The 17,217-nt window shown below is 41.5% G+C and overlaps 1 protein-coding gene across 4 annotated transcripts in view; it reads left to right on the top strand.

Moving 5' to 3' along the window:
- Positions 1 to 240: 240 nt before the first annotated feature.
- sh3kbp1 (SH3-domain kinase binding protein 1) overlaps positions 241 to 17,217 on the top strand; it is a 261,064-nt gene continuing 244,087 nt past the window's right edge. The window contains exons 1-2 of one of the 4 annotated variants that reach the window (XM_041211025.1): positions 241 to 335; positions 11,587 to 11,744. In XM_041211025.1, coding sequence (XP_041066959.1) covers position 335; positions 11,587 to 11,744 — 159 coding nt within the window. In that variant the 5' untranslated portion in view covers positions 241 to 334. Of the gene's footprint in view, positions 336 to 403; positions 491 to 11,586; positions 11,745 to 17,217 lie in introns of those variants that run through there. The other 3 variants (XM_041211024.1, XM_041211026.1, XM_041211027.1) reach the window with 3 other exon arrangements.

Here is a 17,217-nt window from a genome sequence, read left to right as displayed (position 1 = left end):
GCATAAAACCATCCTCTGCACCCCACGTCCTCTAAACAGCAGCAGATGCCAACTTCCATTCTCCACCTGAGCAGCCACCAAGAACCAAAATGGCGCCCACTCAGCCCGGCGCCAGCCCAGCTCGAAAACCCGGTCGCTATGGTTACAAACGGCCAGCAAATGGGGGGGGGAGGGAGTTATCGCGATATCTGGCTCCAGTCCCCTCCCCCTCCCCATCTCCATCTCCCCGCCCCGTAACCCAATACCATCAGCCAGTGATTGAAGACAGGGGAAAGCCTGGGGTCAATACCGATTGACTGGCGAACAAAGATGTTCGGGGCTGCGGTGGAGCTTGAGTGAGTGGAGTGGACTGAGTGGAGTGAGGTGGTCGGAGCCCGGCGAGGGAGAGAGGGGGGGGGGGGGGGGGTTGTGGTGGTGAGCGCTCGAGCCCTCTCTTCATCTTCAAACTCTTCGAGGCCAGTTCGGGGGTGGCTGGATTCAACATCAATGGGTGAGTGCGGCATCCGGAGAGTTAACCAGCCGGGGCCGGGGCCGGGGCTGGGCTGGGCAGGGCAGGGCAGGGCTGGGCTGGGCTGGAGGTGGTTATCTGCGATCCCCCAACTCCGCCAGGCTCCCACTCGCCTCCCTTTTTCACCACGAAGCGGTCCAGCCCGTCCCATCAGAGCCCGCCTGACACGTTTACAGCGGCGGAGACTTGAGAGCGCTCTCCAGAGCCGTACCGTTACTGGAGCTGATGCAGCTGCATCCTCCGCACTTAAACTTACTGGGTATCAGGGAGGAAGCAGACCGAGGCCCCTTTCTCCCCCTCCCCTTTACTCGGGGAGGTGGCGGGGGGGGGGGGGGGGAATCATTAGAACAGTTGCTCTCCCCCCCCCCCCCAGATGGGGTTGGATATTTGTATCCCATTAAAGGCTGTAAGGGAGTCTGTTACAAGCGCAGTGGCTTCCGAGATTCGTCCCATGTTCGGTGCAGCCTGTACACCACTGTCAAGTACAACTGAGAAACTGTTTTCCGGCTGAAATTCATTTTGTATGACCCCCCACACTGATGAAATCTTCATTTGTGGCGCTACCACTCTCCTTCCTTCACCCCGCTTCCCCTTGCTGGTTTAATGTTTTCCTTCTGCGTGATGAATATTTTCCTCTCTCTCTCTCTCTCTGGAGGAAGCCTTGCACTACGATAACTGTCGGGTGATGCCTCCGTGCCAGGCCGTACCTTGGTTGTGGTACAGAGCAGCTTTGAATAAATTAGATCAAGATTGGTTTGGCCTCTTAACTCTATTATATCCGGTGCCAAGTTAAAAAAAACCTCAAAAGAGTAAACTATTTTGGTCTTTTAAAGTAATAGCCTGAATCTACCCATTGGTGCTTATTTATAAAATATAGGAGGTTCAGAGAGGAATTAACAAAGCAAATAAGAGAAGCAAAGAGCTGCTAATATTAAAGTGCATCCAGAAGCCTTCTGTAGGCAAGTAAATAGTAAAAGGTGTGGGACCAAAAAAAGGGATTTACACAGAGGCAGGGGGCATCTGTTCTCGTGACCCTCACCTCCCTGACTAAAGGGAAGGGGGAGATGCCTTGGTCTGCTCCCTCCGATACCCAGTAAGTTGAGTGCGGAGGATGCAGCTGCATCAGCTACAGTAACGGTATGACTGTGGAGTGTGCTCAGTCTCAGCCGCTGTAAACATGTCAGGCAAGGACTGATGGGATGGGCTGGACTGCTTTATGTTTGCATTTGTTTTTACCAAGGAAGAAGATGCTGCTGAGGTCATGATGAAAGAGAAGGAATTCAGACACATGAAGGGTTTACAGGTGATAAGGAAGGCAGAATGGGACAGGTTGCTTGTACTTAAAACTGATAAGGTGCCAGGACTGAATGAACTGCATCCAAGGATGCTGAAGGAAGCAAGTGGAAATTATGAAAGCACAGGCTAGAATTTTCCAACCTTCCTTAAACTCAAGTTGTTCTAGAGGACTGCAGAATTGCAAGTATTACACCCTTGTTCAAAAAACAATGTAAAGGCACGCCGAACAAATACAGGCCAGTTCAACCTTGTGGTGGGGAAGCTTTTAGAAACAATAATTTGGGACAAAATCTGGGCAAACGTGGGTTAATTAAGGAAAGCCAGTACGGGTTTGTTAAGGATGAATCCTGTTTAACTGACTTGGTGGCATTTTTTGCAGAGGTAAGACTTCCAAAAGACTTTTGCACACCAGACTTGTGAACAAAGTTAGAGCTCATGGAATAAAAGGGACAGTAACAACATGGATATGAAATCGCCTGAGTGACAGGAAACAAAGTAGTGATGAATGGTTGTTTTCTTTTTGTGACTGGAGGAAGGTTTATAGTGGAGTTCCCCATGGATAGGTGTAGGATCCCTGCTCCTACTCATATATATTAATGCCCTAGACTTTGGTGCATAGGTCACAATTTCAAAATTTGAGTGATATAAAACCTGGAACTATTGTGAGCAGTGAGGAAGCTAGTGCAGAACTTCAAAAGGACATAGAATAGTGCAATGGTAGGACATGTGGTAGATGAAATTTAATACAGAAAAACGTGAAGTGATTCAATTTGGCCAGAAGAATGCAGAGTGACAATATAAAATAAAGGGTACAATTCTAAAGGGGGTGCAGGAGCAGACGTTCTGAAGAAAAGTCATATAGGCCTCAGTGCTAACTCTGTTTCTCTTTCCACAGTTGCTGCTAGACCTAAATTTTTCCAGTATTTTCTGTTTTTATTACAGGAGTAGACAGACCTGGGTGCATGTGTGCATAAATCATTGAAGGTAGTAGGTCAGTTTGAGAGCACGGTTAAAAAAAATCCTGGGCTTTATCACTAGGGGAATAGAGTACAAAAGCAAGCAAGTTGTATTAAACACTGGTTTGACCTCAACTGAAGTACTGAATTGTGTCCAGTTCTAAGTACCACACTTTAGAAGGATGTGAAGACTTTTAGAATGCAGAAAAGATTCACGAGAACGTTTCCAAGGATGAGGAATTTCAATTACGTAGATAGATTAGGGAAGTTGAGACTGTTTTCCTTGGGGAAGGGAAGGTTGAGTGGAGATTTGATAGAGGTATTAAGAATCAAGAGGGGTCTGGACAGAGTCGAGAGGAGAAAAACTGTTCCCACTGGTGGAAAGATTACGGATTTAAGATAATTGACAAAGGAAGCAATGACGACATGAGGAAAACTTTTTCATGCAGCAAGAGGTTAGGATCTGAAATGCAGTACCTAAGTGTGGTCGAGGCATGGTCTGTTGAGGCTAACAAAAGGGAATTGGATCATTATCTGAAAAGGAATAATTGGCAGCAGTTGGTGAATTGCTCCTTCAGATGGCAAGCACAGACACCAAATGGCTTCCTTCTGTGCTGTAACTATTCTGTGATTCTAGGATTTACAGCCCAGAAACAGGCCACTGAGCCAACCAGTTCATGGCAGTGATTATGCTTCACCTCAGCATCTTTCCATCTTTGCTCATCTAAACCTACTATCGCAACTATCTACTGTATTCCCTTCTCCCATATATGCTTGTCGACTTTCCTTTTAAATATATTAATACTATTCACTTCTGCCACTGTTTGTGGTAGTGAGTTCCATATTCGCACTGCTGTTTGGGAGAATTCCCTATTGGATTTCTTGGCGACTGTTTTATTGTTGGCCTTTAGTGATGCTCTTCCCGACGAGAAGAAACATTCTTTCTGTCTATACTTGTGGCATTGATCAGTACTCACTCAGTTTTCCAGAACCGCTTTATCCAATTCAGGGTGGCGAGCCTATCCCGACAGGCAATGGGTACACCTTGGATGGGATGCCAGTCCATCACAGGGCACGCACCGGGGGCAGTTTAACCGTAGCCACCTAACCAGCACGCCTTTGGATGGTGGGAGGAAACCAGAGCTCCCGGTGGAAGCTGACGTGGACATGGGGCAAAAGTGCAAAGTCCACACAGACAGACAGACACCTGGGGTCAGAATGGAACCCGGGTCCCTGGAGCTGTGAGGCAGCAGCGCTAATCACTGTGCTGCCTGCTAATCAGTACTCTGTGCTACTTATTGGCTTTTTTGTGTTAGACAACTAATTGGAATGAAAATGCAAAAGGTTTTACACTTCTACTCCCAAAGTGTTATATTTATTTGCTTTTTCCAATTTAGATTTCAATATTGTAATTTGAAAAATAAATAAATTTTCTTAAACTCAAGTATGTCCTTTTACTGAAGATAAATGACTCTAGCAAGAGCTGCTGATAGTTCTCTGTGACTTTGGCTTTTTGTATCACTACATTTGTTAGACCAGGTATCCCATATCCTTTCCAATTTCTTATTCTTGATGATGAGCCAAATGCAAATTTTGTGTCAATGTTTTAAAAGAATTTTATCCATCGGGAAGAAAAATCCCTCAAATAATTGAAGTCATACTTGCGCAGTCATTTGGTGTTCTATATGTGGCATACCAGTTTTTGAAGAGAACAAATCTTTGTCTTCATTTGTGGTAAGAGTATAAAAGATATCTGAATGCTCAATAGCTGAAATGAATGACTTTTTTTTCTGATATGTGTAGATACCATCTTGGAATTATCAGTACTGCAACACATCCTTGGCCACCTTATAAGATTTCTTTATATGGGTGGAGTCATAAATCTAAAACAAACTCGTTCTGACGTGATTATGGATTTTCAAGTAAAGTACTTAATTTCACAAATAAAATTAAGATGTAATTTTGGCATATTTCCTTGGTCAGTTACTGCTTGTTAGCCAAATTAACTTCTGTAACCGTATTTTTATTTTCTCGTGTCAGTAATTAAATCCAAGGCATTGTGACTGGATTTTTTTTTAATATTATTCGTTCATGGGATGTGGGCGTCACTGGTTAGGTCAGCATTTATTGCCCATCCCTAATTGCCCTTGTTCAGCATTTAAGAGTCAACCACGTTGCTGTGGGTCTGGAGTCGCAAGTAGGCCAGACCGGATAAGGACAGCAGATTTCCCTCCCTAAAGGACGTTAGTGAACCAGATGGGTTTTTACGACAATTGGCAATGGATTTATGGTCATCACCAGACTTTTAATTCCAGGTTTTTATTGAATTCAAATTTTACCATCTGCCATGTTGGGATTCAAACCCTGGTCCCCAGAGCATTAACTTGGGTCTCTGGATTACCAGTCCAGTGACAGTACCATTATGCCACTGCCTCTGCTTGCTTATTTATTTAAAGTTATGTTATTTTTCCAAATTTACTTATGTTAGTCTCTAAACATACCAACTCCATTGCTTTCTTAATAGAGTGCATAGCTATTTTGCAAATTAGTTCACTGTCTTGCTTCAGCTATGCTTTTTGCGGCTTCATTCCAGTTGATCACTTTCTGAAGGAGTAATTCTTTGTGTCTCTTCTGGACAGCCTATGCTTTCTTGTTTTGATAGCCAGAACATTTGAAAGTATTATTTATAGATAATAAAAAATAACAGGCTGTTAATCTAGTAAACTAAGAGGGGCAGGGGAAAGCCCCTAGAGAATTTTGAATTCCAGCAAAATTAACTGGCCCAGGTTTATTGTCAAAGTAGTACTGGTTTTGGAGCTTTTATGCATAGTGGAAAAATTTATCAATTTGTAATTTAAAAATCTTACTTCACACACTGAATTGTCACCAGTTTCTTACCATCTTAATACTAACTAGTAGATTTGCTTTTTGACCTACATTCTCTGGAGCAGTTCTCTGTCTTAAAAGTTCAAACTTTGAAGTTTCATTATTAGTAGATAGGTTTAATGAGAACAAAATAAACTGGGCATTCCAATTTCACTGCCATGCATAGCAAATGTTTGGAGTTTAGTTAATTATTGCTGTCTTTTTAAATAATCTTGGGCATTCTTCTTCTTTTCATTTTACTATTGAGGTGCACTTTTTTTAGTAAGATGAAATCTAAGGGGCACCAAAATGCAAAGCAACAGTAACATGTAATGTGTGCTGCTGGAACAAGAATAACAATTGGAGCGACTGAAATAAGGGTCTCTGGAAGCTTAATCCGGTCTGTTATACTATTGCTGCTCTCAGCACACCATTAGAATGCCTCAGATAAATTTGTGAACGCTTCTATTTTACCGTCAGTCATTGATCAGCCTGCCTTTTTGCCATGGTTAGATCCACAATGTGCCGCCGACCAATGCATCATAAAGGAAACTGTAATAACTGTCACATTTGCAAAGTAGCTGGCTAACCTCAGACTGCACCACTTGACAGAAATGTGAGCATCAAGCCATGCGATGCAGGGTTGTGTTTTGAATGTTTTTCACAGTTTGCTAATGCTAATATTTTTTCAAAGGTCTTTAGCAAGTATTGTGCAGCTTTTCTAACATGTTTTATGACTTGTGTGTGAAATAAGGGAACAGTGGAACTAGAACCTTCTCTTATATAAATATATATAAAAACAAAAAAACTGCGGATGCTGGAAATCCAAAACAAAAACAGAATTACCTGGAAAAACTCAGCAGGTCTGGCAGCATCGGCGGAGAAGAAAAGAGTTGACGTTTCGAGTCCTCATGACCCTTTGACAGTTCTGTCGAAGGGTCATGAGGACTCGAAACGTCAACTCTTTTCTTCTCCGCCGATGCTGCCAGACCTGCTGAGTAGAACCTTCTCTTGCTTTTCTGTCCCTGGCCTATTTCTGCAGAATAAAATCTTTTAACCCTCTGACTACAATTGTGTCTGTTTCCCAGACTCAGGTTAAGACTCCTACTGTTGTCTGATCAGCCAGCTTCATAACCTGGGTGAAATTATGAATTCAGTACTACGTTGTTGAATGTGTGGCAGTGCTCCATTCCTTTTTACAAGATTTACAAGATTACGAAGTCACAGCTTATGGACCTGACTGGAGAGAAATAACATGAGATAGCTTAGAGGAAATGTGTTGCATTATTTTGGTTTTTAACACCTCAGGAGATGTAAGTATAATATAAAGGATCATCCTCCGCCATTTCTGCCAACTCCAGCACGATGCCACTACCAAACACATCTTCCCTTCAACATCAAGGATCGTTCCCTTCGGGACACCCTGGTCCTCTCCTCCCTCACTCCCTACACCTGAACCCTTTCCCACAGCATCTTCCCGTGCAACCGCAGAAGGTGCAACACCTGCCCCTTTACTTCCCCCCTCTCCTCACCGTCCAAGGACCCAAACACTCCTTCCAAGTGAAGCTGCACTTCCCTCGATTTAGTTGACTTCATTCACTGCTCCCAATGTGGTCTCCTCTACATTGGAGAGAACAAACACAGACTGGGTGACTGCTTTGCGGAACACCTTTGTCTATCTGCAAGCATAACCCAGACCTCCCTGTCGCTTGCCATTTCAACACACCACCCTGCTCTCATGCCCACATGTCCATCCTTGGCCTGCTGCAGTGTTCCAGTGAAGCTCAATGTAAACTGGAGGAACAGCACCTCATTTTCTGACTAGGCACTTTACAGTCTTCCGGACTTAATATCAAGTTCAACAATTTCAGATTATGAACTCTCTCCTCCATCCCCAGCCCCTTTCTGATTCCCCTTTTTCCAATAATTTATAATATTTTTACAACTTTTTTTTCTTTTCCCTCCTATTTTTAAATTTATTTCGATCTATTGTTTCATCTCCACCTTTTTACCCCATTTCAATCCCTTCCCCCTCACCCCACCTGCACTAGGACCATCTGCCACCAGCTTGCTTCCCTTAATGTCCCCATTAGCACATCCTTTAGATAATATCACCACTGTCATCGCCTCTTTGTCCTTTTGTCTATGACATCTTTGGCAGTCTCTTCTTGGCCTCCACCTATCACTGATCCCCTATCGAGCTCTCCTGTCCCATCCCCTTCTGCTAGCTTATAATTCAACTCATTTCTTTATGTCCTGGTTCTGATGAGGGTCATAAGGACTTGAAATGTCAACTGTATCCCTCTCTGCAGATGCTGTCAGACCTGCTGAGTTTTTCCAGGTATTTTTGTTTTTGTTCTAGATTTCCAGCATCAGCAGTATTTTGCTTTTATATTAATGTAGTGTTAAGTTGGGTTTTGGCAGTTCTGGTTGATCACAGAATCGCACAGTGCAGAAGAGGCCCTTCGGCCCATCGAGTCTGCACCGACACGTGAGAAACACCTGACCTACTTACCTAATCCCATTTACCAGCACTTGGCCCAAAGCCTTGAATGTTATGACATGCCAAGTGCTCATCCATGTACTTTTTATAGGATTTGAGGCAACCCGCCTCCACCACCCTCCCAGGCAGCACATTCCAGACCCTCACCACCCTCTGGGTAAAAAACTTTTTCCTCACATCCCTCCCTAAACCTCTTGTCCCTCACCTTGAACTTATGTCCTCTCGTGACTGACCCTTCAACTAAGGGGAACAGTTGCTCCCTATCCCCACTGCCCATGCCCTTCATAATCTTGTACACCTCGATCAAGTCACCCCTCAGTCTTCTCTGCTCCAATGAAAACAACCCAAGTCTATCCAAACTCTGTTCATAACTTAAATGTTTCATCCCAGGCAACATCCTGGTGAATCTTCTCTGCACCATTTCCAGTGCAATCACATCCTCCCTATAACTTGGCGACCAGAACTGCACACAGTACTCCAGCTGTGGCCTCACCAAGGTTCTATACAACTCCAACATGACCTCCCTACTTTTGTAATCCATGCCTCGATTGATAAAGACAACTGTCCCATATGCCTTTTTCACCACTGCACTAACATGCCCCTCTGCCTTCAGAGATCTATGGACACACACGCCAAGATCCCTTTGTTCCTCAGAACTTCCTAGTGTCATGCCATTCATTGAACTTCCTTGTCAAATTACTCCTTCCAAAGTGTATCACCTTTCACTTTTTAGGGTTAAATTCTATCTGCCCATTTGACCATCCCATCTATATCTTCCTGTAGCCCAAGACACTCAACATCACTGTTAACCACCCAGCCAATCTTTGTGTCATCCGCAAACTTACTAATCCTGCCCCCCACATAGTCATCTATGTTGTTTATATAAATGATGAATAATAGGGGACCCAGCACAGATCCCTGTGGTATGCCACTGGACACTGGCTTCCAATCACTAAAGCATCCTTCTGTCATCTCCCTCTGCATCCTACAACTAAGCCAATTTTGAATCCACCTTATCAAATTTCCCTGTGCATTTGCCACCTTTATAAGTCTCCCATGTGGGACCTTGTCAAAGGCTTTGCTGAAATCCATTTAAACTACATCACCTGCACTACCCTCATCTACAGACCTGGTTACCTACTGAAAAAATTCAATCAAATTTGTTAGGCATGACCTCCATCTGACAAAGCCATGCTGACTATCCTTGATCAAACCTTGCCTCTCCAAGTGGAGATAGGTTTTCTCCTTCAGAATTTTCTTCAATAGTTTCCCTACCACTGACGTGAGACTCACTGGTCTGTAGTTCCCTGGCTTATCTCTACAACCCTTCTTAAATAGCGAACCACATTAGCTGTTCTCCAGTCCTCTGGCATCTCCCCCGTGGCCAGAGAGGAATTAAAAATTTGGTTTAGAGCTCCTGCGATCTCCCTTGCCTCCCTCAGCAGCCTGGGACACAAATCATCTGGACCTGGAGATTTGTCCACTTTTAAGACTGCCAACACCTCCAATAACTTGTCATTCCCTATATCAACTTGCTCAAGAACCTTGCAGTCTCTCTCCCCGAGTTTGATACTTTCATCCTCCTCCTTTTGGGTGAATACGGATGTGAAGTATTTGTTTAACACTCTACTAACGTCCTCTGGCTCCACCCGCTTGGTCTCTAATGGGCCCTACTCTTTCTCTGGTTATCCTCTTCCCATTAATATACACTTAGAATATCTTGGGATTTTCCCTACTTTTACCAGGGAGATTGGATCACGTGCCCAGCCACCTCCAGCTGGCCCGTCGCCACATTCCTGTCATAAGTCGCCCAACATGCTTACCCTTGCGATGCATCGCCTACACTTTGGAATTGGAAATTGAACTGACTCCAAGTTGTCCAATTGATTAACAGTTAAGAATCATCCAACGGTTTTTAACCCCACCTCCAATAGCTAAGTGTTCAAAGCAAATTTTAGCAAAAATGTTTTTTTTAAACATCCCTTGACTTTTTTTCTCCTGAGTTGCTTGCAGCTCTGTCTGTACCTGGCGACCCTTACGGAGAGCTTAGGAGACCCCTTGGAGGAGCTGGGCATATTTTTAACTTACCTGGGATAAACTTAAATGTTTATGGAGTATGTCTGTCCCTGGCTAGCTTCCCAAACTGCAAATTTACATTTTAATCACTGGGGTAAGAGCTATGTGTATATGTTTGTGAGCCAGGCATTGTAAGTGGGACACTGTCTTATTGGAATCAATACCGCTATGAGTCTCAGGACTAATGCTGCAGCCAGAACGTTGTCAGTCTAGGCAGGATTCAAACCAGGGTCCCAGACATTTAAAAATTGTTTGCTTTACCAGTTGTGTTGTAGGAAGAGAGGGGGTTTGATACTATTTTTTAAAAAGTATTTTGATGTGAGGCTACTTATTCAACAACTCTCATGCAAGATCCGATAAGTCAACTCCACATACAACAAGGGAGTATGAATATTGGTTAATGTTAGGGTTTGGATCTATGACGGATACAAAAGAAGCTTTTTCACTGGAGCAGCTTTATTCTGTATGTGATATCTTCTGGAAAATGTCATTTTCCAGGTTTTAAGGTCCTTGATTTGTAGCTAGTAGGTAGATCATATAGAAACGGTGATGATGGAATGAACACTTATTTGTTAGAACAGTTTTTGTTAAGACAGAATGCAGCACAGTTTAATTTCTTCTGACAGTGCAGCACACAGTTCCACAACTACATTAGATTTCAACTTCTGGATTGAATCCAGCCTAGATTGATGCTGATTGTAAGGTCCAAAATGAAGTATTTTTAAATTCAAATTCTATCGAGTTTGTGTCGATTACTAAATTACAAGTCTTTCTCTTGGCTGATGTGGGAAATTAAAATGAAGTTAGCCAAAGCAAAACTGCTTCAGCAAGGTTAGAAACAGTAAAGCTGAAGACCTGGAGTGGGATGGTTTCCCTTTTCTGACACTAACTTCACACTTTAAACATGAGGTGAAATAAAGTGGTGGGCCATGGGATCTGATCAACTAATTTGACAGTCTAAACTGTGCCTCATTGGAGCTGTGAATTGAGGGAAAATGGGAATCATGTGTAGAAGTCTGTTTAAACAGCATGGGTAGCAGCAGGACACAGGTTATCTAACTTCATGATGACTACTGCAAGGAGATTAGAGGAGTTGAGGAACATCTTGATAGAAGGGTTTGCAAAGAAAACCTGCAACTTGGATTTCACCAGATGTGCCAAAATAGGTACAGATTGAAGGAGAACATGTTCTTTTTGGAGGGGAATTGGCAGTTCAAATCTCTAACTGATCATTTTGTGGTGCAGTAAATAGTATGAAACTCTTTGGAGAATTTCTTGTCAGAAAGCTTTTAAATTATTTATATTGCACATTATGATCGTTTGGATATTCAGTAGGTAAAATAATTTGCCGTGTGCTGTAAGTTTATTTATTTTCTTTCCAGTGGAAGCGATTGTTGAGTTTCCTTATGAAGCTCAACATGAAGATGAGCTGACCATTTCTGTAGGAGATATTGTAACTAATATCAAGAAAGAAGATGGAGGATGGTGGGAGGGTGAACTGGATGGCAGAAGAGGTTTGTTCCCTGACAACTTTGTAAGAGTGAGTATAATATGGTTTCAGTTACTATCATTATGCAATATTTGGTGTTGGCAGACATATACAGTGAAGTTATTTTGTAGGGAAAGTTTATGTAGTCTGTTCTGTTTACAGAAGTATTTTGGCAAAGAATGTTTTAGCAATCTGATCAACATCTAGTGTTAACTCAAGTCTTCCATCCCCACAATAAAGACTGTGTTGCATTTGCTGCTCCCTTTTTACCAAGTGTACTGCTTGTATTGTTAACAGATGTTTTCTAAATTATTCAATAATATGTTCAATCAGTTGTTAAGTTCCTCATCCAGAAGTTTCAAGAATCTCTCAATTCTCGAAATAATCTGAAATGAATGAGTAAGATTTTTGCACATTAGTTTTCTTGATCAATTAATGACTTATAAAAGCAATCTTTAAGAGTTGTTTGATTTATGAAGCAGCACTAAGTTGCAAACTAAAAGGAATTTTTGGTAAGTGTGTGTTTTTAAACTCTTCTGGAGGATGCATTTTAAATTTGATGAGAGGAAATCTCACTGTAACTCTGACTTACCACTTCCTCCCTTCCAAGTTACAAAAGTGAACTGTTTTGATAGTCCCAAATTTTCCTAGTATAACTGAATCAAAGGCTCAAAACTGAAACATTCATGGTGCTGTTTTTTGAAGCAAAGTTTACTAAACTACGTTATTTCAAGTCTTTGCATTTCTAAAAGTATGTATGTTGCTTTGAATGTTGCTGATTTGTATGTTACTGTTTTTGGGCTACCAGTCACACCAGGAAGATTTAATTAAGTAACGCTTTCTACCTATGAGTATCAGCTAACTGCTAACATCTGCACTGCTGAAGAAAGCAGGAAGCTGTGGTAAATAATTGTGCTTGGTTGATTTCACCCTTTTAAATGAAATGAGTTGGTAGTATAGAAATAAAGCATCCTTTTTGTAACATATTTTAGCAAGCTGCTGTCATCAAGCGTATCTAAGGTTGTCATTACCTTGGATTAGCGAAATATTCTGTAAACCTTTAAATATATACAAACTTACTAATACAATACATACAAAAATACTTTTTGCTTATTGAACTTAAATAGGTAAAAAAAAGTTCACATTTGGTACAAAAAATGTTTATACATTAATGGAACACTAAGCTATAAAAATCAGAAGAGGCTTGCTTATGCTAAATCAGCTGATCTCAAATTGGGTCAGCAATGGGCATGCTGAAGTTGGTTTCAATGTTCCTGGGTTGGGAAGGAGCAATTCCGTGTTGTTAGGGTTTTGTTCTTAATTAGCTACTTCTGAGTATGCTGAAAAGTACATGTGGTGGTTGATGGACCTTTCCTCCCCCACACCTCAACTTGTGAGAGACATGAAATGATTGTGAGCCATTACGGAGACATGGTTACAAGGAGATCAAAGCTGGGGAGCTAAATCTTCAGGGACATGACTTTTTGAAAGGACAGGCAGGAAGGAAAGGCTGGTGGGGTAGCTTTATTAGTACGAGTTGGAATAAGTACGATAGCAAGAAATGGATCAGAAGATGTAGAATCCATATGGGCAGAGGTAAGAAATAACAAGGGGAAGATGACACTGGTCTTATATTCTATAAGACCCCTAACAGTAGCTATACTGTTGGATAGAGGATAAACCAGGAGATAATGAGGGTATGTAAAAAAATGGCAGGACATTAATCATGGGTGACTTTAATTTTCATGTAGATTGGGAAATCAAATTTGCAGAGGTAGGCACGAGCAAGAATTCATGGTGTATTCAGGGCTGTTTCCTAGAACAATATGTTGTGGATCCAACCAGGGATCAGGCTATTTTGGATCTGTAATGTGTAATGAGGCAGGTTTAATAAATTATCTCAGAGTAAAAGTCCCCCTAGGAAACAGTAACCATAACATGGTTGAATTTAGCATTTGGTTTGAGAGTGAGAAACTTGGGTCAGAAACAATTGTGCTAAACTTGAATAAGGGTAATTACAAAGGAATGAGGGCAGAGTTGGCTGTAGTAGACTGGGAAATGAGTTTAGCATAAAAGACAGTTGATGAACAATGACAGACGTTTAAGAAAATAGTTCATGACTCACAACAAAGATATATCCCAGCGAGGAAGAAGGAGTCTAGGAAGGGAATAAACCACCCATGGTTAACCAAGGAAGTTAAGGAGTAGTGACAAAGTGAAAGAAAAGACATACGATGTGGCAAACATTGTGGTAGCCAGAGGATTGGGAAAGTTTTAAAAACCAACAAAAGATGTCAAAAAGAAATAGAGGGAGAAAACAAACTTTGAGGGTAAATTGGCAAGTAATATAAAAACGGACAGTAAGAGCTTCTTTAAATATATAAAAATGAAGAAAGAGGCCAAAATGAACATAGGCACCTTGGGGAACATGGCTGGGGAAATAATAATGGGGAACCAGGAAATGGCGGAAGAGTTGAATAAATACTTTGCATCAGTCTCCACAGTAGAAGACATTAATAGCATTCCAAAAATATTAAATAATTAAGGGGCAAAAGAGGGAATAAATACAATAACTATCACTAGAGAAAATGTACTAGGGAAACTAATGGGGCTAAAGGCTGATAAGTCCCCTGGACGTAATGGGTTGGATCCTAGGATATCAAAGGAAGTAGCTGCACAGACAGTGGATGCATTGCCAGTAATCTTACAAGAATTTTGGAAAAGTCCCAGAGGATTGGAAAACTGCCAATGTAACACCTTTATTCAAAAAGGGAGGAGAGAAAAAACAGGTGATTACAGGCCATTTAGCTTTAAATCTGTCATTAGGAAAATGTTAGTCTATTATAAAGGATGTAATAGCAGAGCATTTAGAAATACATATTCTAATCAAGCAGAGTCAGCATGGCTTCATGAAGGGGAAATCATGCCTGACAAATTTATTAGAATTATTTGAGGTGGTAACAAGCAGGATAGATAAAGGGGAACCAGTAGATGTAATATATTTGGATTTCCAAAAGGCATTCAGTAAGGTACCGCACATAAGACTACTTAATTAGATAAGAGCCCATCGTGTTGGGGGTAATATATTAGCATGGATAGAGGATTGACTAACAAATAGCAGACAGAGAGCTGGGATGAAGGGGGCATTTTGAAGATGGCAACCTGCAACTAGTGGAGGATCAGTGCTGGGGCCACAATTATTTACAATATATGTTAATGACTTAGATGAGGGTAGTGAATGTACTATCATCAAGTTTGTGGATGACACAAAAATAGGTGGGAAGGCAAGCAGTGAGGATGACACAAGGATCTACAGAGGGATATAGACAGGTTAATTGAGTGGGCAGAAACTTGGCAGATGGAGTATAATGTGGGAAAATGTGAGGTTATGCACTTTGGCAGGAAGAATCGAGGAGCTGTATTATTTAAATGGAGATAGCTGCAGCACAGAGGGATTTGGGAGTCCTCGTGCATGAATCCCAAAAAGCAAACAAACAAGTAAAGCAACTAATAGGGAAGGCAACTGGGACGTTGGCTTTTATTTCAAAGGGAATTGAATACAAAAATAGGGAAAACTATGCAAGGCACTAGCTAGACCACCCTAGAACAATGTGAACAATTTTGGTCCCCTTATCTAAGGAAAGATATACTGGCAATGGAGGCAGTCCTAGAATGTTCACTAGGTTGATTCTGGGTATGGAGGGATTTTCTTATGAGGGTAGGTTGAGTAGGTTGGGCCTGTGCTCATTGAAGTTTAGAAGAATGAAGGGCGACCTTATTGAAATATACAAGATTCTTAGGAGGCTTGACAGGTTAGATGCTGAGAGATTGTTTCCCCTTGTGAGATGTCACCTATTTAAAACAGAGATGAGGAAGAATTTCTTCTCTCGGGATAGTGAATCTGTGGAATTCTCTACAGCGGCGGCTGTAGATGCTGGGCTGTTAAGTATATTCAAGGTGGAGATAGGCAGATTTTTAATCAGTAAGGGAATCAAGGGTTATGGGGATAAGGCAGGAAAGTGGAGTTGAGGATTATCAGATCAGCCATGATCTCATTGAATAGCGGAGCAGACTCGATGGGCTGAATGGCCTACGTCTGCCCCTATGTCTTATTGTCTTATGATATGCCTAGATTGGAATGTTTGGTGTGAAATTTTGAGTCACTGCACTCTTCAAGATTGATTGCATCATTTTTAGGATGCTGATTCTCAATGCTACTTTATTGCATTTAGTCCAAAATATGCCCTTCAATGATCAGCAAAGATGGAAAAAGGAGGTCCTGATTTTGGAGAATTTAGTAATTCACCCAGTTGAGTGTATCTTCTGAAGATAGCTTTGGATTGGGTTGGGACTGTGTTTTTCAATTCTTCTTCTGTTGTTTTATGAAATACATTGAAAACAAACAAAATCAAACAAAATAAAAGATATTGAAACTTTGTTTATATTTTAGTACTCTATACCCTTGCTATAGTCTTCTGGACAAATGCAAATGATTTAATAGTGCTGAATTGAGGAGAGAGATTTTATTTCTAATGAGACATATGCCAACAGGCTATGTATGGTTTGTTTTGTTTCTCTGCAGCTATTTAGTCTCCTGTGTGATATTCTGTGTTTTAAGGAAAATCTGGGATAGCTCTAGAATATACTTCGTGATCAGAATAGCTCATAAGCCATTATGTTCTGATCATAGTGAGCAGTGTTGCTGATCAGAGTTGTCATAAACATGTTGCACATATCCATTACACTGTTTACACTGACTTGTTCAATTTGGATTAAAATCTACTTTTCTGCATGCTTATGCCAATTTAAATGGCCTGCTTATTTCTCCATACTGCTTGTCATTTTAAGGTATTAATGGTCTTCCACCTTCACAATCTTCATTTCTCTTTTTTGAAAAAAATCTTCCACTTAACAACTTTGAGCCCTAAACCACATTATCTATTTAATATTAGAATTGATTAAAAGGTAATTTTAAAAATAATCAACTCCAATGTGCTTTTGCTTCTCAGATATTGGATTATATGTGACCTTTGTTCTGGAAGTGCATGAATCAGGTGTGTGCTCGTGCATGGGTGCACACTTTCCTTTGAGGTTATACACCCCTTGCAGTCAAGAAAAAAGATTCTACGGACTATTTTGACTCTGCTGTTCACTGGCTAGCTCGGTGGAGAATACCAATTGAATTGTTTACCTCCTCCATCATGCCTTGGGGGTACAGCAGCAACAACTTGCATATATGTAGCTTCTTCAATATAGAAGAAATCTCTGCAGCCTACAGAAAATGAACACTGTGGCAAATCAGCAGTGATTGAGAGGGGTGATCAAAGAGGTGAATTTAAGCCTCTCTGAGATGGAGAGGAACGCAGTCTTAAGGAGGAAACTCCAGAACTTGGGGCCTAGGTGCTTGAAGTTGGGGTTCAGGGATAAGGGCAGATAAGAAAATGAAGTCATAGTCCTGGAGAGCTTTAGGGAATATTGTAGGAGGATGTTAGAGATGAGAAACGATTACCACCCACAGCAAAAA

Source organism: Carcharodon carcharias, chromosome 18, assembly GCF_017639515.1.
Source record: "Carcharodon carcharias isolate sCarCar2 chromosome 18, sCarCar2.pri, whole genome shotgun sequence".
NCBI lineage: Eukaryota > Metazoa > Chordata > Chondrichthyes > Lamniformes > Lamnidae > Carcharodon > Carcharodon carcharias.
Note: the sequence above shows the minus strand (reverse complement) of the source record. Positions and strands in the feature narration are given on the sequence as shown.